Here is a 21,933-nt window from a genome sequence, read left to right as displayed (position 1 = left end):
ATCTGCCTTTGTTGCTGCAGAAAAGTCTCTCTGCTGGCTAGTCAGACTCTTGGAGTTTCTCAGAGATCACTCTTTGGTGTCAGGGGTCGAACAGTGTGGTTGGGGACCACAAAGAGGGAGCAGACATGTGGTACTCCCCCTCTCTGGGCTCGGGTTCTGCTCTGGGGTTTTTTCCCATGCTTGTGTCAAGCCGGCCGAGCTTGGGAGCACTCCACAGGGTGAGATCATGTCCCAGAGCAGCAGAGCACGTTTGCTGGAACTCTTAGGGATGCTGTGATTTGAGAAGGGCCATCCAAGGGTAAAGGAAGCTTCTTTATCACATTTCCCCAAGCAGAGTATAAAGCTGTTCTCTTCTTTTTGATGGTGTGTCAAGGCAAGACCTCTGTGTCCGTGGGACTCAGCTCCTCAAAGAGCACAGCTCAGCTCAGTGCAGTGGTGTCAGTTTACAGCTGGGTGGACTACTCTGCCCTTGGTTAACCAACACAACATTGACTGCCCTCATCCCATCTCTCTTTGGTTATGTAGCAAAGTGAGTAGGATCCAGTGCTTAAGAACAGACAAAAGAATGTTGGATCCTGGTTCCTTGTGTAGCTGAGCAGTGTGTGCCTTTGGCTGGCTGAGCTTCCTCCTCCTCAGCCACCTGCTTTAAAAACCTATAAATTGTCTTGGTCTGAGGTTGAATCTTGGTCTGTAGAGTGTTCTAAAAGTAATTCTGGGCTTGTCCATCACAAGATATCAGGGGTTGGAAGGGACTTCAGGGGATCATTAAATCCAAGCCCCCTGCCAGAGCAGGAGCAGAGAATCCAGCACAGGTCACACAGGAACACATCCAGATGGGGCTGGAAAGGCTCCAGAGAAGGAGACTCCACAACCTCTCTGGGCAGCCTGCTCATGTTGAGGTGGAACCTCCTGTGCTGGAGTTGATATCCATTGCTCTTCACCCTATGACTCCCCTGGCTCTGACCACGTCAGACCTTTCTGAACTACCCCTGTGCCCAGTTTTGCACACTGGCTGAGCTTGCTGGTGCATTATTAGTTTCCAAATGTCAGTCAGGATAAAACAATTCACATCGGCAGAAGCACACAGCCTGTGCCCATCTGACTCTGTCGGGAAAGATCCAGGCAAATGCTGCTGGAATCCCAGAGATGATGTCAGATCTGTCAGCTGCCAGCAGGAGAATTTGGGCTGGCCCAGTCTGATGGACACTGCAACAGGGCAAGGGCCACCAGTGGGCCACCTTGTAAAGAAGAGAGAGGTTCATTCTGTTTTCTAGCACCTAGAAACCTTGCTTCAGGTTTGCCACCTCTCTAGAGGACACTGTGGTGATTGCAATCAAACCTGGGCTGTCTCAGTTTCTCCCTTGTCACAGGAAAACCTTCAGGGGCTGCTGCTCCTTCTGCTTGCAGCTGGATGGCTCTTACCTACAAAGTGAACTTTGAGGGGGGACCCAAGGGGCCTGGAAGTGTTGCTGCTCTCATGACACCTGCTACCTCCCATGGCCCAGGGCCTGTGGATAAGCATCCAAACCATATTCTTCAGGAGGTTCTAGAAATGGATTAGTGCCTGCTTGCTTGTGCCTCGTGAGCTGGGCTGCAGGAGGGTGGAGCTGAGCTCTCCACTTGGGTTTTCTCCCTGTGGACTATTTCCAGCAATGCCTGCTCTGAAAGAGTCTTTATTGGGGAAGGATGAAAAGTGCCTCTGACATTGCCAGGAGAAAAGATTGCAGCCCTTCCCTGCCATTTTTGAGTGGCTCAAGTGCTGTGTTCTGCTAATGGCTGAGCTCTTGATTTCAATGCTCATTGGCTGGAGAACTTGGTATTTCTGGTCTTGGATTGTACAATGCAAATTAACTCTGGCTAGAGTGGAAACCAGGCATGGAGCTAAATTAATAGCTCCTGATGCAGTGTTAGAATCCTCTCCAAACACCCCTGGGTTCAGTTGTGATCAAGTTTGATTCCTGGCTTGGTATGCTCTTAGGTTCAAACTCATTCATGCTCAGACCAGACTGAGCAGCACAATGGCCTCAAGACCCTACTCTGTTATCACTCATTGTGAAGTTCAGTGTGTCCTCAGATACATCAGAGGCAAGCTACTGCCTTCTCCTGAGAGAACAACACTCTCCAAGGTGTTTCTCATCTGCTTTCCTGCAGTGCTGCTTTCCAGAGCCTTCTGGCAGTTTCCCTAGCAAGAATTTTGCTGTGGTTAGAATCATAGAATTGTTTGTGTTGGAAAAGACCTCTAAGATCATTGAGCCCAGCCATCAGTCTACCACCACCATGGCCACTGAACCCTGTCCTTCAGTGCAGTGTTCACCTCCAGGCAGGGGGACTCCACCAGCTCCCTGGGCAGCCTCTTCCAATCCTGACCACTCTTGCAGCAAAGAATTTTTTTCCCAGTCTCCAACCTAACCCTCCCCTGGCACAATTTCAGGCCATTTCCTCTGGTTCCATCACCTGATACTAGGCAGAAGAGACCAACCCCCACCTCACTGCAACCTTCTTTCAGAGCCTTCTGTGCTGGGGCTGTTTCTGAATCCCCAGGGACCACCTCCTCACCACAGGTTTTGAAGAAGCATTGCTTTAGTTTTACTTAGTGCCTTCTGACTTGATTCTCGCTAGGTGCATCATTAGAAGCCATCAGAGCCTTCAGCTCTCCCCCTCACACTTGGCTGCTTTCTTCCCCCACCTTCAGAAAATACCTGGCACAAATACATGTTCCTTCTGGAACTGCTTGAGACAGGAGGAGGTCAGTTCTGTGGATCAAATGTCTGCAGCAGTATCAGTCCAGGTTAAAGCAAATGCCAACATCCCAGTTATGAGTGGGAATTGTCTCCAGCAAATCCTGCTCTGTGTTGCATGGGCATCCAACTGGCAGGAAAAGAAGGACAATCAGGAATAACCTGCAGGGCCTGCTGCCTGTGTTTGCTTGAGCTTCATCCTCAGCATCACCACGGAGAGAACATCACCGAGAGGTACTGCTGCTCTCAGAGCTGCCTGAGGCTTTGCAGGACAAATCTTTTCTCCAGATGGATGTTTCCAGACTCACTGATCTGTCATGAGGCTTTTTCCCTCCCCTCTACTCTCTTTAACTGCAGGTTTATGGAATTTTATTAAGTGCAATAGCTACATCATTGTCTGTCTTTTAGATTTATCTGTGGCCTAGCCTTTGGTAATTCAAATTTAATGTATTTATGTCTGAATTCTTGTATTTTACAGCCATGTCTCATTGTTACCAGGCTGCATCAGGAACAGAACTCGATACACTTAGTTCCATGAGCTGTCCCTTTGAAGAGGTCTGCAATAAAATAAGCTCTGAGACCTCTTGTCTGAGAGATTTTAATAGCTCTCATTTTAGTCTACAGCTGCCTCACCAGTCAGGAGTAGGTAGGAATAATAAATTAGACCCTGATTAATTTACCTTGGGAGGGAATAATGCTCTGATCATACCCTGGTGTTTAGCTGGACTGAAATCCACTCAGAATAGCCCTGAAGTCAGCAAGGTGGCTACAGAGAGATGTGGCAGTGAGCATGTTCCAGTCCCAGCCCCATGCAATAGCTCCACTGGCTGTGGTGGTGGTGTTGGCTTTTCCCCACCCAGACCTGTTTGGATATAAATACAGTGGTTAAATGTGGGGCAAGAGAAGGAAGCCTTACCTTGAACTGTGCCATTATGGCACTGCTTATTCAGAGTGGACATGAGCAGAGGGCTGGGGCTGCTCTCCTCTGAAGACAGACAGAGTTGGGGTTGCTCAGTCTGGAGAGGAGAAGGCTCCCAGGAGACCTAATTGTGGCCTTCCAGCATCTGAAGGGGGCTACAAGAAAGCTGGGGAGGGACTTTTAGGATGTCAGGTAGTGACTGGACCTGGGGGAATGGAGCTAAACCAGAAGTGGGGAGATTCAGATTGGATGTTAGGAAGTTGTTGCCCATGAGGGTGGTGAGAGACTGGCACAGGCTGCCCAGGGAGGTGGTGGAAGCCTCAGCCCTGGAGGTTTTTCAGGCCAGGCTGGATGTGGCTCTGAGCAACCTGCTCACAGGTGTCCCTGCCCATGGCAGGGGGGTGGAACTGGATGATCCTTGAGGTCTCTTCCAACCCTAACAATTCTATGAAACAAAAATGTGTCCTTCTTTGTTTGCTGTTGATGAAAGCTGCTGGAAGAGGTATTAGAAGAAGGCTATAAGCAGAGATCAGTTTCCCCTCACCAGCACTAAGGAGAAGTTGTTACCATGGTGTTTTTTGCCTGTTTCAGACTTCAACAAGTTAATCTCAGACCTAGCTGTGATTTTGAGGTGCTTTCAGGGAAGCTGGAGTGCCTGGCTGTATGTCAGAGGCCAATCAGCTGTTTCAAGCTCTGATTAAAATTAACTGTTCACAGAATCAGAGAATTGTTTTGGTTGGAAGAGACCTTTAAGATCCCAAGTCCAACACTTCTGACTCACCACTAAGCCTTGTTTAAGAAACACATGGAGAGGACACTCTGGGAGGTGGTTTAGGCCGTGGTGGTCTTAGGCTGATGCTTGGATCTCAGGGATCCTTCCCAACTGAAAGAGCTCTGTGAGTCTGCATCCCTGAGCAACTCCCTGCAGTGCTACTGCAGACCCTGGGCAGGATGCTGCTTATGCTGAGCCCATACTCAATAGCTGCATCTGGAATATTCTCCCCAGTTTTGAGAACTGAGAATACCTAACATTCAACAGGAGAACCCAGGGCCTTCAGCACACCTTGGTGAGCAGCTTTCAGCTTCCCTCCTCTGTGTGGTGGCATCTCAGCACATTTCTCAGCAGTAACATCCAGCCATTAAGAACCAGTGACACTCAAACTACTGACTTGTTCCCAGAGTCAGGGCCTGGCCTGTGGGACTCCTCTGCATGTGCTGCTGGCATCCCAAATGAAAGCCTGCAGGGAAATCCGGGGTGAAATGTTTTACTCTGAGCACCAAAGCATTGGGTATCTGAAGGGGATTAACCCCAAGTCCCATGAAAGTCAGTAGATATTTTTGGCTTCCTGGAAATACTCCTGCATCTGCCTGGCACCACCTCTTGAGGCATCTTCAAGTGTCTTCATTCTTTTTTAATTGTTAATTTCTCTATAGTTTAAAGATTGCAGTGATTGGAATGTGAGGGATGACCTTGGCAGTGGGGAAGGGAATGAATTGCAGACCCTGAGGAGTGCATTCATCCAACTGCTGAAGCAGGCAATTCAGGCTACCCTGACTTAGATTATTTTCATCCCCCAGCTCTCTTTTATGTTGTTTGTATAAACAAAGTGCATCTCACACCTGGGACAGACTGGCCTGCCTTCATGCTGCTGGCTGCAAGCAATTTGTAGTGTTACTGGAGTGCATCCAAAGGAGTTTCCAAAGTGTCTTCTGATCTCTGTGTACCAGAGCAGGGCTGTGCTGCAAGCATTGTTTAAATCCTCTGCAGAGCTGTGAGAGTCACTCAAAATGGAACAGCACAGAGCAGACTTCATGGAGGGTAAAGAGGCTGCCTCCTGCAGCAGCCCTGGCAGCTCCTGGGGTCTCTGCACAACCTGCTCTAGTTGCAGAGGTCTCTGCTGCCTGCAGGGAGATGGGACTGGGTGACCTTTAAAGGTCCTTAACAATGCAAACCAATCTGTGCCCATGGCAGGGGGGTTGGAACTAGATGATCCTTGAGGTCCCATCCATCCCTAACCATTCTGTGATTCAGGCAGGCAGTAGCTGGTCCTGAGTGCCCACCTGGAGAACTCCTAAGTCCTGTAACAGTCTTTGTCCTGTCAGGTACAAACCATTTGTTATGAAACCAGAGTTTTCTGCTTGCCCAGGCATTCTGACCCTGGAGCTTGCTGGAAATCCCCAGAAAGACTCTTTGACCTCAGCCAGTTCTGGTGAATGTGCCCTGGCTTCAGCAGTGTTTGGAAGCTGCCTTGATTGATCCTTGCCTGTCTGGTTTAGTGATGGAGAGATGACAGCTACTGTGCCTGTCTCTGTGTCCTGCCACCCTGCAATTACTACAACTGCAGCCACAGTAATTACTCTAACTACTGGGAGGTAGTCTGTGAGAAGTGCTTGGCTGCTGCTCTTCACTTCCATCTGTTCAAATAAAGAATCATTGAAAAAGAAGGTGCAAAAAAGAGAGAAAGAAAGGAAGGGCAAACCTGGCAGGGAGCTGCAAGGCTGCTGCAAGCTGGAATCTCCGGTGCCTGTCGGCACCCTTTGTGGTGTTTGCTGTTGGCTGTTCCATGATGGGAGGGCTCAGCAGCAAGCTAGCATCCAAATTGAACAAGAAGTAATTCAGGGAAACTTAAACCCAAGCTGCTGGAGCCTGTGTCACTGGAGAGGCTTTCTAGAACCAGAAACGAGTGAGGCAAAGTCTCCTGCCTTCTTTTTCTACCTGAGACTGAGAATCTAAGCTTCTCTACCTGCCTTGCTTGTCTGTTGTCATTTACCATCAAAGCATTCCAGCCTGGTGGGGGCTGGAAGAGTGGAGCCTGTTCCAGGGCTCCAGCACTGACAAAGCAAAGAAGTTTCTCCAGAAGCTCAGCTCAACTTGCTGTGTTCTGTTTTGTACCTATTGTCTCTTGGCCTATCAATGGCTACCCCTGGCCCAGCTCCATCCTCTTGCCTCCCACAGGTCCTTCAGCTCTCGCTGAGCATTGATCAGATCCTCTCCCAGGCTGCTCTTCCCCAGGCTAAACAGCCCCAGGGCTCTCAGCCTTTCTTCACAGGAGAGATGCTCCAGGCTCCTGATCATCCTCATAGTCCCCACTGGACTCTTCAGTAGCTCCCTGTCACTCTTCAACTGGGGACCCCAGAACTGGCTGCAGTACTCCAGGGGCAGCCTCACTAGGGGCTGTAGGGCTCTTGTCTCCTTTTCTTCAGCCTGTCTCCATTTCCCCCCCCATTTGTCCTAGGCTTAGATCCTTGAAGGTAGTACTGTGATCCCAACATAGTGCTCTTGTAACTGACAGAAGTGGAGAGCAGGAAGTGTGGATGGAAGGTGCTGAGCATGCTGCAGAGGGTGATGATGGAGACAGCCAATGACTTTCTTCTTTTTCAGCAGTTGCTGAGCATTCCAACTGGAGTCAATAGATTTCCTCTGGGAGTGAACTGCAGCCCTTCCCTTGCAGGACCTGCCTGTTTCCTGAGGAAGGGGCTTGCTGCTGCTCTAACAAAGCCACTCTGACTGAAGACTCAATTCTGAGCTTCTGCTCTGCAGCAGCCAGGGCTGGCAGGTTGTGGGGGTTTTGCTCTTCTTGTTCCTGACATCTTTCTAACAGAGGGGGCTAAGAGCTCAGCTCTTCTGCAAAGTAAATATTTCTGGGTATAATTTATGATAATAGCAACAATTTCTTTCTCTTTGACCCTGTGGAGATTAGAACTAAGCTTTCCCTGGGGTATCCCAGCTCGCTTGGGCTCTGCTTTGCTTCCTTTTTGAAGGAGACCCTTGCAGTTTGCACCTCCTCATCCTACAGCCCAGGTGCTGCCATGACCTGGTGGCCACTTCTGGCCCTAACCCCTGCTGTTTTCATCATGCTTTTACAGTCAGTGCTGAACTGGCTCTTTTAGAAAGCATGTCTGCTCTGCAAGACAAATCCTATTCAAATGAGTTGCATGTCTGAGCTGATTCAGCTTTGTGGATGCTTCTGGGGCTAAACAACCTCGTGTTGATACCCTGCATGCTGGTCTAACGTGTTTGAGAGAGAGGGAAGAGACCAAGGGGTGTTTGCCTCTTGCTGTTTATCAGTGTGCATCTGGAGGGATGCTGCTGAAAGTGGCAGTTTCAGTCTGGAGTCAGACTACTGGGAACTTCAGTTCCACTAAGAGATTCCACTCAAGCTCTTTCTTCCATGGGTCAGAAAGTATCTCCTGATGGCTAGAGACCAGAGAGGGGAGACAGAAGCTCTAAGTTTTTATGGCTAGGCTTGCTGGAAAACTCTCTGCTACTGCAAGGAATGTGCTCAGCTATTCCTCACCTCTTCAGAAAGGCAAAAGTTCCTCTCAGAGGAGCATGAGGTCCTTCTAAGACCTTCAGAAGTGCCAGGATTTTTCAGCAGGGAAGGATGAGATGTCCATGATGCAGTACTAGAAGGTAGTTAAGCTGGGTGAGAGGAACAGAAGCACCTTAGCATGAACTGCAACCAGGACTAATGTACTCTGCTCAGAATGTATCTTAATTGTAATGATGCTGCTTCCAGCCTCACTGAGTGCTTCAGAGTGACCTTTGTGCAGCACTGCACTGTGCCAGGGAGGCAGTGCTCAGTTCCCCCTCCTGGCTGCCAAACTCTTCAGCAGAGCTCTCTCTGAAGGGCTGATGTGATAGAACGTAACAGAAGCAAATGTTCCTTAAGTGGCTTTCCATCTGTCCATCCCAAGGAGTTCCAATGGGTTGGTTAATTCAGTTTGGAAATTCGTTTAGTCTGCTAAACCCTCTGTGCTGAGACACTCCAAATGCTCTCAGCTTAAGTAGCCAAATCACTTGATCTGAGTGTGCACATAGGAGGAGCATTCACCCCAGCCTAGGGCCGTGTTCTAGCTTGGGCTCTGTGCAGCTTTCTTAGTCAGGGCTCAGGGGAACCTGCTGTGGGGAAAGGCAAATGGAAATGAGTTCCTGTCTCGATTTTGTTCTCCGAGTTAGAACTCTGGGAAGAAAGGTATTGGTGTACCACACTTCATACATCTTTTATTGCTGAGTTTCTTGATTCCTCTTCCTTTGTGCTTGGGAGGCAGAGCACTGGCTGTGGGCAGAAAGCTTCGCTCATGAGGAGTGTGGAGCAGATGAAGATCTTCCAATTCCATTTTTCTCCCTAAGCTGAAAAAGCATAGTTGCACATTGCACTTGGTGTGGGAGCTGAGGCATGTTTGACATGGGCCTTTTTAACAGCATTCCCTGATGCCTGGCCAGGGAAGTCCTCCTGTCAGGATCTGTGTGCTCCGTTCCTAGTGCTGCGCAGGGTCAGCGATGTCCCTGGGTAAGGCCATCGCTGTCAGGGACAGTGGGGGAAGCATCCAAAGGGTTTGAAATCAGATTTCACAGTATTGAACACAAAATGGAAGAGGGAGGGCATTGCTAGGACACAGCTGTTACTAATACCTCTCCTGTCTATACACTTACACTGACTTACTTACTTAGCTAAGGCAGGATGCAAACAGACGACTCCTGCTTCCCAGGCAGAGCCAGAAGGGCATCCATTCACCACTGCTACCAAACATCTCCGGAGGAGCCAGGACTCTCTCCTCAGTGTTTCAAGACAATAACTGAGGGACAAAGCAGCAGCTCCTCCAAGGCACAGATGAAATCTGCTCCTGAGCAGGTGGCCATTAGGACAAGAGATGTTCTCTTGCAAACTAACCATTAAACCCGTGCCACACTGGCATCCCTTCCATCCCGCAGTGATCTTACTCCTTCGGAGCGTTCCTTAAGGACGGAATGTGTCTTACCTGGCACTGGTTTAGAGAGAAGGCTGCTGCCTATTCATTCACAAATGATGCACTCTGTGGGCTCAACTGCCTTTTATTCAAGAAGAGGACTTTTAAATGTTGGCTGTTTTGGGGACCTTCTGCAGCAGCCAGAGCCGTGGGTTGTATAATTACCCTCCTGGGTGGAGGGAGTGCCTGGTTTTAGTGCACACATCACATTACCTGAGGCAGCTCCAGCCCCAGCTCTTCTCATTCGCAGGTATTGCTGTGTTCCTCCTGCCTTCATGCTAAATTAGCTTCTGGAGCTTCCCAGATTCCAAAAGCCAAAAGATGACTTAGATTGTCTGTAGGAAAACACTGATGTTGGCACCAGGCAAGAGTGATGCTGCAAGAGGACCATGCTCACAGCAGCGTGGTGTGGTGTGGCACAGAAGTGTTGGCATCACTCCAGCCACTCAAAAATGGAAACTCCACCCAATTTTTCTTCTAGTCCCCAAAAGGAAAGAAGCCTCTTTTGACCTTGAAATGTTTATCCTCTCGAGACCACTCTTTGTGTTTGAAAACTTCTCTCTTGGAAACAGCAAGTAGGTTTTGGCTTGTGCTGCAAGGTGGCTGGTAAACAGTGCCCTGGTGGCTGTGAGAAGCCTTTCTTTTGGGGAGGATTATCTCTGTTTAGCTGAACAACCTTTTGCAGTTCTAATTAATTAACAGAGTTTGCAGTATTCCAGAACTGCACACAAATAGTTCTCTTTCTGGCTCTTTGTTCACACAGTTGTAGCCCGGCAGCTTCAGGGCGATTTCCATCAGCAGGGCAATGCTCAGCCTCCAGGATTTTACAACTGGGCTCTGAAAGTGAGTTCTGTGATTCAGGCTGGCAGATTGGTTTTGGCTGGAGCCTCAGCATATGGTTTCAACATATGCACGTTGACAAATCAGATTGAAGGCAGAACTGAGAGGCCTCCTATCTCAGTGCTGCTAGTGCTTTTGGGAATGGGCAGAAGAGGTGTGGTGGAGGAGTCAGCACTGTGCTGACCTCAGATAAATCAGCTTGCAGATAGTGATGAGTTGTTCTCTCAGTTTGCCAGCATAGCTGTTGGAATGAACCAGAGGAGTTACCCCTGGGCTCTTCTGCCCACGGGATCAGGGCTAATCCAAGAATAGCAGACAGCCCACCCTGGCTCCCTGCCTGTGTTTATCTCTGCCTGCTCCCAGCGTGCTGTGACAGGCTCGCTGCTTTCATGCAGGTACTTTGTATGCAGGTCCTGCTCCAGACTCTGCCAGTGTTTTGCCTTGCAGGAGGAATCCTTCCACATGGCAAGTTCTTCTGTGGCTCTGTGGGCTGGGCTCTGGTACTGAGTCTCCAAAGATATTTCTGGACCTCCTGCAAACTTTCCTGCCCCTTTTTCACTGCCCAGCCCAGGAAATCCATAGGAACAACCTCTCTCTTTTCATATTGCTGTTAGCTAATGATGCTAGCTTAAAATAATAGATATATACATATTTAATCACATTTCAAACAAGGACACAAAGGCACTTTTCAAATCTTTTCATTCCATGTGAGTAGATTTTGAAGTTTTGAGGCCGTTTGTGACCTGCTATGGAGCTCAGCACAAGCACCTTTGGGCTGCCAGCCAGGCACTACTGAGGGACATGCAGATGTGAAGTCTGCAAGCAGTGAGATGTGCTCCCATCCCAGCTGCTCAGCATGCACCAGCACTGAGGAACTGCTGTGAAGGGGCTGGGCCCTGGTTAGGTCTTGTCCAGAAAGCATTTTGTCCTTAGAAAATGTCCCCTCCCTGGAGGTGTTCGAGGCCAGGTTGGATGAAGCCAGGAGCAAACTGGGCTGGTGGGAGGTGTCCCTGCCCATAGCAGGGGGTTTGGGTGCTCTTTAAGGTCCCTTCCAACCCAAACCATTCTGTGATCTGTGACAGTGACTTGCAAGCCAAGGTAATCAGCTTTTTATCTAGGAGCAGGGAAGGATCTGATGGAAATGACCCAGCCAGAGCCACTGCTCTGTGGTGGGAAGAGCCTCTGTCTCAGTGGTGATGTGAGAATGCTCTTGGCTGGTCAGAGATGGGATCTGAGATCCAGGCCCTTCAAAACTCTGCAGAACTAACCTCTGCAAGCTGGGTGGTGCCAGCTGGCACACAGAGGTCCCTGGGAAGTGCTGCTTTCTGTGTCTGCTGGGGGGTTCAGCAAGTCAGTCCTCATGGTTGCAGCTGAGCTTTCGGGTGGTTGGACCGACAGCTGTACATTAACTGCAGCTGGGTCCAGTCAGACAGGAGCAGCTCATCTCCAGATTGCTTGCAACTCTCTTCAGCTTCTGGGGAGTTTTGGGTGGAGCAAGAGGAGCATGGCCACTGGTTTCCCTTCCTCCGTGGAGGTGTCTGCTCACGGTGCCCATCAGGCATCATCAAACAGCTCTGTGTGTGCCTGGGGGAGGCAGATGGAAGCAGGCCCATCCTCGACCACATAACTATGGCCATATTGTGTTTATCTCTCTGCCTCTTATCATCAGCTCTATGCAATTGAAGTTGGTTTTAATTATTTTCTGTCAGTCTGCAAACCAAGAGTTCCTTCTGCCCCAGCCTGCAGATGTTGCAGATCTGTTTTCCTAACGAGGCACATGGCACATTCCAGAGCTGCTCCAGCCCTCCTCTCCAGCCTGAGAACAGAATCCTTTCCCCTGTTGCTAAAACAAAGTTTGTAAAATGTGATCATCACAAATAAACCACAGGCTTGAGGCTCTCTCCTTCTCTCTCTTTTCTTCAGATTCAGAGTTCCTACTGCTGACTTCTTGGGGTTTTAGTGGGCTTGAATTTAGCTTTCACTGTGATGTGCATGGAGTAAAACCTGTCTGGTGCTGCACCTCCTTTCTTCGCAGACAAGGGTGGAAAAGGTGCTGATGTTTCTGTCTGTGGTTAGCAGGATTGCTAAGAAAGATCAGAGCTGCCAGTTCTAGACCAAAGCTATTCTTGTACCACTGTGAAGGCAGATCCAATGGAGGAGGGATCCCAATAAATATAATATTATCCAGATGTTCTTCATTCCATTAGTGTCTGACTGAAGGATAACTCTCTAAGCTGTTCCTGTCGTGCCACAGCCAAGCCAGGACCTTAGCAACTTGATAATGATCCACTAAACCTTGAGGACTTTTATCTTCCAAGATGTGAGGCAGGCACTGTTTCAGGGCACTTCAGAAGGAAACTTGAGGTCAGTTGGCTGTGATTAAATTTCTGCCTTTTCTGTGACGATCTGAGACAGTCTGCTTGGGAAGTGCTGGCATCTGTGGAGGTGAGCTTAGGAGGAAATCCTTCCCCATGAGGGTGGTGAGAGCCTGGCACAGGTTGCCCAGGGAGGTGGTGGAAGCCTCACCCCTGGAGGGCCAGGCTGGATGTGGCTGTGAGCAGCCTGCTGTAGTGTGAGGTGTCCCTGGCCATGGCAGGGGGTTGGAACTGGCTGAGCCTTGAGGTCCCTTCCAGCCCTGACAGTTCTGTGATTCTTGAACCAGCTCCAGCATGGCAGTTCCTGCCTCTCCTCTCCAAATGTGGGAGTCTTTAGCAAATTCAGTAAGCTGGCTGAAAGGAGTGGCTCCTGGCTTCAGCTGGCTGTGTTTTGGGAGCAAAGAGTTTCTCTCTGCTTAAAATCATCCTTTCTGTTGTTATTTTCTTCACATATAATTACCCACTGAGACTGAGTTAATTTCTTTTGCCTCTGCAGCTTGAAGAAGGGTTTAGTGTTTGAGAATCCAAAGGGTAAATATGCTGCTGTTCCCCACATCAACAGGATGTAGTTTAGGCTTTGGGTACTCTGCCTTGTCTCAGAGTCTTTTCCTTTCTCCAGTCCATGAGAATTCACTCTGTTTTCTTTTTTACTCCATTGCCATCTGTGGGGATTTTCCACCTGGGTGTAAAGGTCCAACCACCACACCATCTCCTCACCACCCCCCTGTATGATTCACCATTTTGTTGCATATTAGTCTTCTTCCCACCTGGTTTTCCCTTACACAGCTCTGATTGTCTGGGAGCTGCCCAGGAGCCCTCCCTGGGAGCCCTGAGCAGCTCTTGAATGGCTCATGCACAGCAGGGCTCTGGGGGTTGTTCCTTTGCAAAAATCATCTCCATCTAAGTCAGACTTTGTGTGGCTCTTGGCAAGAGGTGTCTCAGATGAGCAGTGCCTGTTGAACCTTGCATGAGGCAGCGCTTGAGGACAACTTCATGGCAAGAAAGTGACCGAAGCAGTGCTGGCATTTGCCTCATAATAAACAGAGAATGTCCCCAGTGAGCTGCTGCCAGATGCCCCAGGCTGGATCACTTCATTGTGCAGAACTCAACGAGCTGCCAACTGCTTCTAAATGTCAGGAAGTCCAGAAGCAGAAAATGCACAGCACAGAGCATGGCACAGCCAGAAATGCAGAGACAAAGCAATGCTTGAGCTTGCAGCATCTCCCAGGTCATTTCCCATGAAGGTTTGCTCCCCTTGCCCCCTTGCAGAGTCTCTCACTGTTTCCCTGGAGGCAGATGCCCAGGTTAAGGGCCACAGGGATAACTTTATTTCCTACAAGAAGAATGCTTGCATTTCCTTCCAGTGCAGTGCAGCCCAGTGCTGGGGCTCCCTTCAGCAGCACTGCATCTCTTCCTGCTTGGATCAAGGGATGATGTTGCTGATCTCATGAAGTGTAAGTGAGCAAAGTAAACCAGAGCTGTTCCTGCAAGCATGCCCACTCTGACAGGGTGAAGAGAGAAAGGAGCTGGGTGAAAGGAGAGTGTGTGTGTTGGGAGGAAGAGTAGAAAACCCATCCTCAAGCTGGAAACCTTCAGGAGAAGCGAAGTCTTTAGAGCAAAAATAGAAGTTGGAGTAGTTAGAGCTGCTGCTGATAGGATAAGGATTTATCCAGCTTGGGGTTGCAGTAAGAGAGAAACACCCTTCCTGCCATTTTATGTTGAGGTCCAAAGTCTGTCCTCCTTTGGGCTCAGCTCTGTTGAGCCTGGGAGTCTGAAAGGCTTTGGGGAAAAAATTGTTGAGATTTGAAAGAGAAAGAAAAAGTCTTTCTCCCTCCTTCCCATTCCTCCCAACCCAGGTTTTCCACCCTCAAGGGCTGCTTGTGCCTGGAAGCCATTTATAACCCTGGCACATGTGAATTTGTTACAGACTGGAAATTTCTTCACAGGCCAGGCTATTTCTGGTGCAGACTGGATGGTATTTTCTCTTGGCTGACCACAGGCTCCTGCTGCCCAGTGCTAGGAGTTTGGGGTTGTTCCCTAATACGATGATCAGGACTGTGCTCAATCCATATGATTCTCTGTGCAGCAGTGTTCCCACCATGAAAGTGTCAGATGTGGCCCAAATAGCTCATCTACCACAGAAGATGATAGACAGAGTCCCCTGTAAGGTTTCCCCATTGCTCCTGATCTCTTCAGCCCATCTGACTCTGGGTGTTTCAATTCTGGTGCTTTTACCCTCCCTCACTGTCCTCACCACATCTCAGGGGGCTCTGCTGTGGAATTAGAGTCTGGGTAATTAATTTAGGCTCCTCCCTTAAGTGCCTGCATGTAAAAGGTGTCGATGCCCCTGCTGGAGGCCAGGTGAGGGTTGGTGTTCTGTGGGACAGGCTGCTGAAAAGCATCTCCCAAGTGCCTGTTGGTGATGGCTGCTCCTTGTTAGGGAAGGCAGTCAGCTCCAGCTTGGTTGTGCTGGAGGGATCCATCCCATCCTGTGGGTCTGGGGCAAGTTGGGAAGCCTGAACAGCTTGAGGACTCAAGTTCAACTTCATAGAATCATAGAATGCATTGGGCTGGAAGGGACCCTCCAAGGTCATCTTGTCCAACCCCCCTGCAGTCACGAGGGACATCTCCAACCAGATCAGGTTGGCCAAATTTCACCTTGAATGTCTCCAAGGATGGGGCCTTGGCCACGTCTCTGGGTGACCTGTGCCATTCTTTCCCCCTCTCATTGTGAAGAACTTCCTCCTTGTGTCCAGAAAGTCTTTCAGCTTCCAGAGTTGAAAGTCTTTCAAGTGCTGGGCTGCTGGGTGAGTTTCTAAAGGATGAATGTGGCATTGTTTGACACAGAAGTGAACTGGCAGGAGCAGAAATAGATGCCCTCTTAAAACCACCCTTGCAGGAGCAGTGCAGGATTGGTCAGGTGCTGCTTTTCTACTCAGGAGGAGAGAAGCAGCAGCGGGAACACAGTGCACTTGTTTGTGAAGAGCTAATGGCAGCACTTCAGAGCACACCTTGCAAGCAGCAGAATGGAAACAGATGGCCTGTGTTTTACAGAGTGGTTATTCCACCCTGAAGGATGTTCCAAGTCACACAAAGGGAGTTCTGCTGGCAAATGCCATTACTGGGAAATGGTTTCTGAGGGGCTTGGTGCCTGCGCTCACGTGTGTGCACACAGAGACGTGCACGGCTCTCCCAGTGCCTTCCACGGCTTCAGCTCCTCTCAGGAATGCCAAAACCACTTTGTGTTTGCTGGGATCTGTCTTTCTTCCCCCCTCTGAACCTGATAAAGGGATTGGTACCTTCTACTCTCATTTATTTTCTTTTGAAGGCTTAAATGAAAAGAGCTTCTCCCTCCCCTCCCCCCCCCCTTCTCCCAGTGTTAATATAAATTCCTTACTGGAAATGGGAAAGGTGTTTTCAATTACAGCTGACACTTCTGAACCTTCCACCAGGGTGGCAAAGCATCCTGAGGGGGGAAACCAAGCAAATAATGGATTAGTATGGCTGGATGCTGAGCTCTGTTGTGTATGAGAGCATTATGGTTCCGATATACTGTTGTGTAATCTCGGTCCAGTGCTTGCTCTTCAGAAGGCAGACATCCCAACCCAGCTGCTGGTGCTGTGGGAATGTTATTGATGTTCCTTGTTTGTATAGATTTTGTAGAGAACCTTATTCATGTCCCTGGATTGCTGTGCAGCCTCCTTCTGTTGGATGCTGTACAGATGGATTGCTTTGCCACAAATGACTTTCAGTTTAAGCAAGAGACACTTGCCCCTGCGCAGGGAAGTCTCCAGCTCAGCTCTTCTCTCTGATGCTGGCAAACCAGTTCACATCAACACAGCTACAACGCTTCTGCTGTGGTCTAGGGGGGGGTCAGCTGTGGCAAAAAAACACCCAAAGAGGCCCGAGGGCTGCCTGTGAGAAATGCAGGGTAGTGATCAGGTAGTGATAACTCAGTGGAGGTAGTGCACAATCAAGAATGTTTCCAGTGCTGCTGAGCAGGGCAGCAGCCTTACCTAGAGCATCAGACACCATCAGTATATAAGCTGCAGCCCTGAGATGAGAGCTCTCCTGGTCCAAATCAAAGCACTTGGCCACCTGAGCTGGGGGGGTCCTGACCTATAGCTAATAGCAGATGGAGATTTCTTCCTGCAAGAGCAGCCAGGGATTGGAACAGGCTGCCCAGGGAGGTGGTGGAGTCACCATCCCCATAGGTGTTCAAGAAACCTGTGGCCATGGCAGTCTGGGACGTGGTTTAGTGGCCGTGGTGGTGTTGGGCTGCTGGTTGGAGCTATAAATCTCAGAGAGCTTTTCCAGCCAAAACAATTCTGTGCCTTTGTGCAGGTTCCTCACATCCAGCATGCCCCAGATGCCCACAGGTTGAAATGTGTTGCAAGGACCCAGTGTGTGCTGGTGTGACCACCTTTTAGGTGAGAATCAGCTGAAAGAACCAAAGCAGAGCCACTGCAGTTCCTGCTGTGAGCTGCCAGTGGGGCTGAGCACGGCGCCGGCCTCTCTAGGCAGGCTTTGTCTGTGCCATGCTGGCCAGGAGGCTAGGAGGGGTCCTTGGCATCCCAGCTACCAGACAGCAAGCCAGTGCTAACCATGATGAATTATTTTGGTTTTCCCCTTGTCTCATAGACCCTTCATGCTGCTGCCACCACTGATGGAGTGGATGAGGGTGGCCATCACCTACGCGGAGCACCGGCGCAGTTTGACGGTGGACAGTGATGACGTGAGGCAGACAGCCAGACTGCTCCTCCCTGGGCTGGACTGCGAGCCCAGGCAGCTCAAGTACGTGCACTAAGCTTTAGCAGCAGCTACAGTAGCTCTCACATCACCAGCCTTCTCTCTGTACTCCATGGGATCCAGATCTCCAAGTGCTATACACAGGGGATGGGTGTTTCATTCTTTGGTACTCCGAGAGAGAGACTTTGGCCAGACTGGGGCAGAAAGCTTCTGTCCTGCTGCAAGCTGCAGAATCACTGTGGTTGGGAAGGACCTTCAGGATCATCAAGTTCACTCAGCTCTAGCAGGGCCACTGCCACACCATGGCCTTGAGCACATTTCTTGGCAGCTTTTAAATACACCCAGGGATGGCAACTCAGTCCCTTCCCTGGGCAGCCTCTTCCAGTCTTGGATAACCCTTTCACTGGAGAAGTTTTTCCTCATGTTGCAGCCTCTGGTGCACCTTGAGGCCTTTTCCTCTTGTTCTAGCACTTGTGACTTGTGAGAAGAGACCAACCCCCACTCCAACCTCCTTCCAGGGAGTTGCAGAGAGCCAGAAGGCTTCCCCTCAGCCTCCTTTTCTCCAGATTAAACAACCCCAGCTCCCTCAGCCACTCCTCACCTGCTCTCCAGACCCTTCAGCAGCTTTGTTGCCCTGCAGTCACATAGGAGGATTGAGTCAGAGGGCTGAAACACAAATATTTGTCCTTTTTATGCCTCAGCCTTAATTACAGGATCATTCTTTGCTTTCTGAGATACCTTGATGAAAAGTATCAGTACCTTTTAATGTCTTCTATATTGAAGGGGGATTTGTAATTAGCTTGATTCATTAGCACATCACAGCTGTTCTGTTCAGGTTTGTGGTCCTTGAAGCTGCTGTGATTAGCACAGGGATTGAGATGAGGGTTCCTGCTTGAGCTTAGTACAAGGTAAATGCTTGCTCCTTGAGTGAATTTTGTCCCCCATATGGGTTAAATGAGTGGGCAGGACACACTCATAACACCAAGCAATACTTTTATCATGCTCTTCCGTGCTGAAATGCTCACCCCAAGAGCTCGCAATACCTCATTACTCCTGGGATCATTTGTCATGAACAATACAAGCAGCAAGAGGCTTTTAATCAGGAGTCCTGGATCTGCTTTTGTTGCCTTGTACCTTTTCCTTCTGGCAGCCAAGGAGGCTCTTGCTCTGTGCTACATCTCCCTCTCCCCAGCTGCGACTTGGGAGGTGGTGGTTACACAAAGCCTCACTGGGAGCTCAATTAGTTGGCAAGTGTGGAGGTGCCTTCAGATGACTGAATGTTTTGTTGGCTGCAGCTGACTCCTAGTCTTGATCTCAGCTCTCAGTTGCTGAGATGTGGTAGGTGACAGACTTGTCCAGCCTGGCCTGGGACACCTTTTGTAGAGGGGAAAAAAACCAGTCAGTCCCAGCTGAGCTTGAGCAGGTTCCTTGTTCTGAGCTGTCTGCTTGAGTTTGAGAGGATGTTCTGTGATGAGTGGTAAGAGAGGAGCATTGGCTTTTTGCTGCATGGAAGAGTCCAACTAACAGGACCAGCCCCCCCAGCAGAGGCCAGTGCCTCGTTTCCAGTGCCCATGCTATGATCCTTTCAAGCAGCCATTTGTACTGAGCCACTGCAGCGCTTCCTTGGTTGGCTTTCTTTGAACTGAAGCCAAATTTCCTCCTGGTTTCCTGTGTGGCTGCAGGGAAATTACAGCTCCCTTTTCCTCACAATGCTCAGGCTGTAAGTCACCCCATGACAGCTCCTTGCAGTGGTGATGCATCAGGTGGAGTGTGTTGAAAGCCCTGGAAGAGAGATTGTGCAGGAGGATGAAGTATCATTAGGGTAACCTGAAATTCAGACCTCTAATAGCTGCTCTGTGAGGTGAGGCTGCTCGGGCAGCCGAGGCTTCCACAACCACTGTTTGTCTCCTGGTGGATGATGCCTCCTAATGGGATGCTGTCTTCAGCTCTGTTTGCCAGACAGTTTATAAGCATCCTCAGTACTCACCTGGTACCAGTTAAATACTACAGAGAGAACTCTCTTCCTCCTCCACCTCCTTAAATACAAACGTTGGGATTTCCTGGTCAGTCATTATCACACACTGCTTTTTCAACCAGCATTGTTATTTTCTTCCTCACTCCAGGCCAAATTTAAATCACTCACTGCCAATACTTGCTGTGGTAGTGGCTACTCATGAAACACAGAGAGCACACCAGTCTCCTGCTCCCTCATCACTGAACTGTAGAATTGCCTGGTTGGAAAAGGTCTTCAAGCCCTCCCTTCCCAAACAGGGTCTTCAGCCCTGTCCCCGCTCTCTCCCCTCAATGTCTCTTGGTCCACCTTCAGCTGTCCAGTGTCTCCCCTGGGCACAGCTGGGTGTAAGTGGGGGCTGCTGTCTGGGCAGCTGCAGGGCACAGGCTTTACTCTAGGAAGCAGGCAGGAGTTTGCCTCTCTTCTGCACAGGGTAACAGCTCCCACATGGAAAACCTGCTGTGGTTACAGCTGCTGCACAGCAGCTGTGCCTGTGTGAGCTCTTCCCCCAGCTCTGGTAGGATGCTTTTATCACACTCTGAAAGAAAAAGCTCCTTTGCAGCTACCCCAGAACAGCACAATGTCAGTGTCTGCTGCCTGGGCTGAGCCCACAGGCCCCTCAGGAGTGAAGCTCACAGATTAGAAGGGCAGATTCTTACTCCTGAACTGGCCTCCTGGCAGCTTTACACCAAGGGCCACAGCTCACCTCTTTGCTGGGTCTCTGGCAGCTCTGTGCAGCTGCTTTGTTGTGCTGCTTGCTCTGCAGGGCTCCATGGTGAACTGTCCCAGCAGCACCCTTGCTCCATCCAGCAGTGCACCTAAGTGGCACTGGGTGGACTCCTGCCCAGGAGAAGCAGTGCAGGGAGAGCTCCATCCCTTCCCAAGCTTTTATTTTCAGAGGCTCACTGCATTTCAGGAGTTGCAATCTTATTTCACATTTTTTTTTGTTCTCCACAGGATTCTCCTCCTTCTCCTCCTCCTTTCCCCTTCCTTCTTTCTCCTCCTCACTCCATGAAGTCATTGCATCATATTCTCTGTGGTATTGGAGCACCATGGTACTGTGCCAACTGCCTTAATAGAACTAGATGATTAATTTATTAGCTCTAGGATTTATGCATGTCTAGCATTAAGCATTTCACCACAGTGTCCTCCTGTGCTCTGTGTGCCCTCCTCTGGTATCTGGGTGCCTCAGAGAAGTTGTCTTCTGCTGCACTCAGCAGCCTGGGAGGCACATTTTAGGTGCAGATGCCTCTCCAAAGGGCTGTGACTCCAAGGCTGCCACCTGGCTTCCCTGCTGACCGTCCCCAAATTGTCCCTTGATGGTTCCCTTTCTGCAGGCAGCTGTGGTTTGCCCTGTACCATGTGTCTGGACACCAGGCTGTGGAGAGACCTTTCTTGTTCACAGCATCTGCTCACCATTTGTCACCCCCCATCAGGGCAGGTTTAGGAGCATTACAAAATTACCAGCTGAATTAAAGCATGAATAAGATTAACCTTGGATCTTCCCTCTCAAGAGTGTCTGCCCATGGCTGGCAGGCAATAGGAAGTTTCCAGAAGAGCTTGGCCTTGTTGAGAGAGTCTCATTTTTCAAAGGAACTTGGCAGGCTGATATCTCACTCTCTGAGAGCCTGCACAAGAGCCTGTGCTGAAAACCAGACAGCTCCTGGAGACGACACTCACCCCAAAATAGCATCAAAGGGCTGCCCATAGCGAGCCACAGCGGAGATGGGAAACACCTCCAGTTTGGGCTGGGTTCTGCAGTGAAGCAGAGACACTTCCAGGGCTGGAATTCAGGAGACACTGAGCAGATAACCAGAGGATTTACAGTAATCCCTGGGCTCCTTCCAAATGAGATTTGATAGTCATCTAAAGGATAAGGATTTAGTGGGGGAGGATTAACACACTTCCTTTTATTGAGGCACTGGAGGAGCACTGAGAGTGTTCCCCTGCCTACAGTTGATTTTCATTTCATATTTTGTTTTAATTTGATCCTCTTTCCCAAAAGAGAGTGAGAACCACTGTCACAAGTGCCTTTGGCTTGAGAGTCACAGCTACTCTGATAGGAGGCACCAGAACTCTTGCACCCTAGAGCCACTCTGGTGTTCTGCCAGGTACACTTTCCACCTCTTTCACCTCCTTGCAATGTCCCTTTGTGTGTGCAGTGTCCTACAAAAAGCAGGAAACAAAATATGAGATCCAGAATAGAATCACAGAACTGTCAGGGTTGGAAGGGACCTCAAGGCTCAGCCAGCTCCAACCCCCTGCCATGGGCAGGGACACCTCACACTGCAGCAGGTTGCTCACAGCCACATCCAGCCTGGCTGCAAACACCTCCAGGGATGAGGCTTCCACCACCTCCCTGGGCAGCCTGTGCCAGGCTCTCACCACCCTCATGGGGAAGAACTTCTTCCTCACATCCAATCTCAATGTCCCCACTTCTAATTTTGCTCCATCCCCCCCAGTCCTATCCCTCCCTGACACCCTCACAAGTCCCTCCCCAGCTTTCTTGGAGCCCCCTTCAGGTACTGGAAGTCCACAGTGGGAGCCTTC

The 21,933-nt window shown here is 49.8% G+C and overlaps 1 protein-coding gene across 1 annotated transcript in view; it reads left to right on the top strand.

Moving 5' to 3' along the window:
• Positions 1-21,933, top strand: part of ABTB2 (ankyrin repeat and BTB domain containing 2) — a 115,579-nt gene that overhangs the window by 76,313 nt on the left and 17,333 nt on the right. The window contains exon 4 of the mRNA XM_054171843.1: positions 17,265-17,417. Coding sequence (XP_054027818.1) covers positions 17,265-17,417 — 153 coding nt within the window. The remainder of the gene's footprint in view (positions 1-17,264; positions 17,418-21,933) is intronic.

Source organism: Dryobates pubescens, chromosome 22, assembly GCF_014839835.1.
Source record: "Dryobates pubescens isolate bDryPub1 chromosome 22, bDryPub1.pri, whole genome shotgun sequence".
In the NCBI taxonomy this organism is placed as follows: Eukaryota; Metazoa; Chordata; class Aves; order Piciformes; family Picidae; genus Dryobates; species Dryobates pubescens.
Note: the sequence above shows the minus strand (reverse complement) of the source record. Positions and strands in the feature narration are given on the sequence as shown.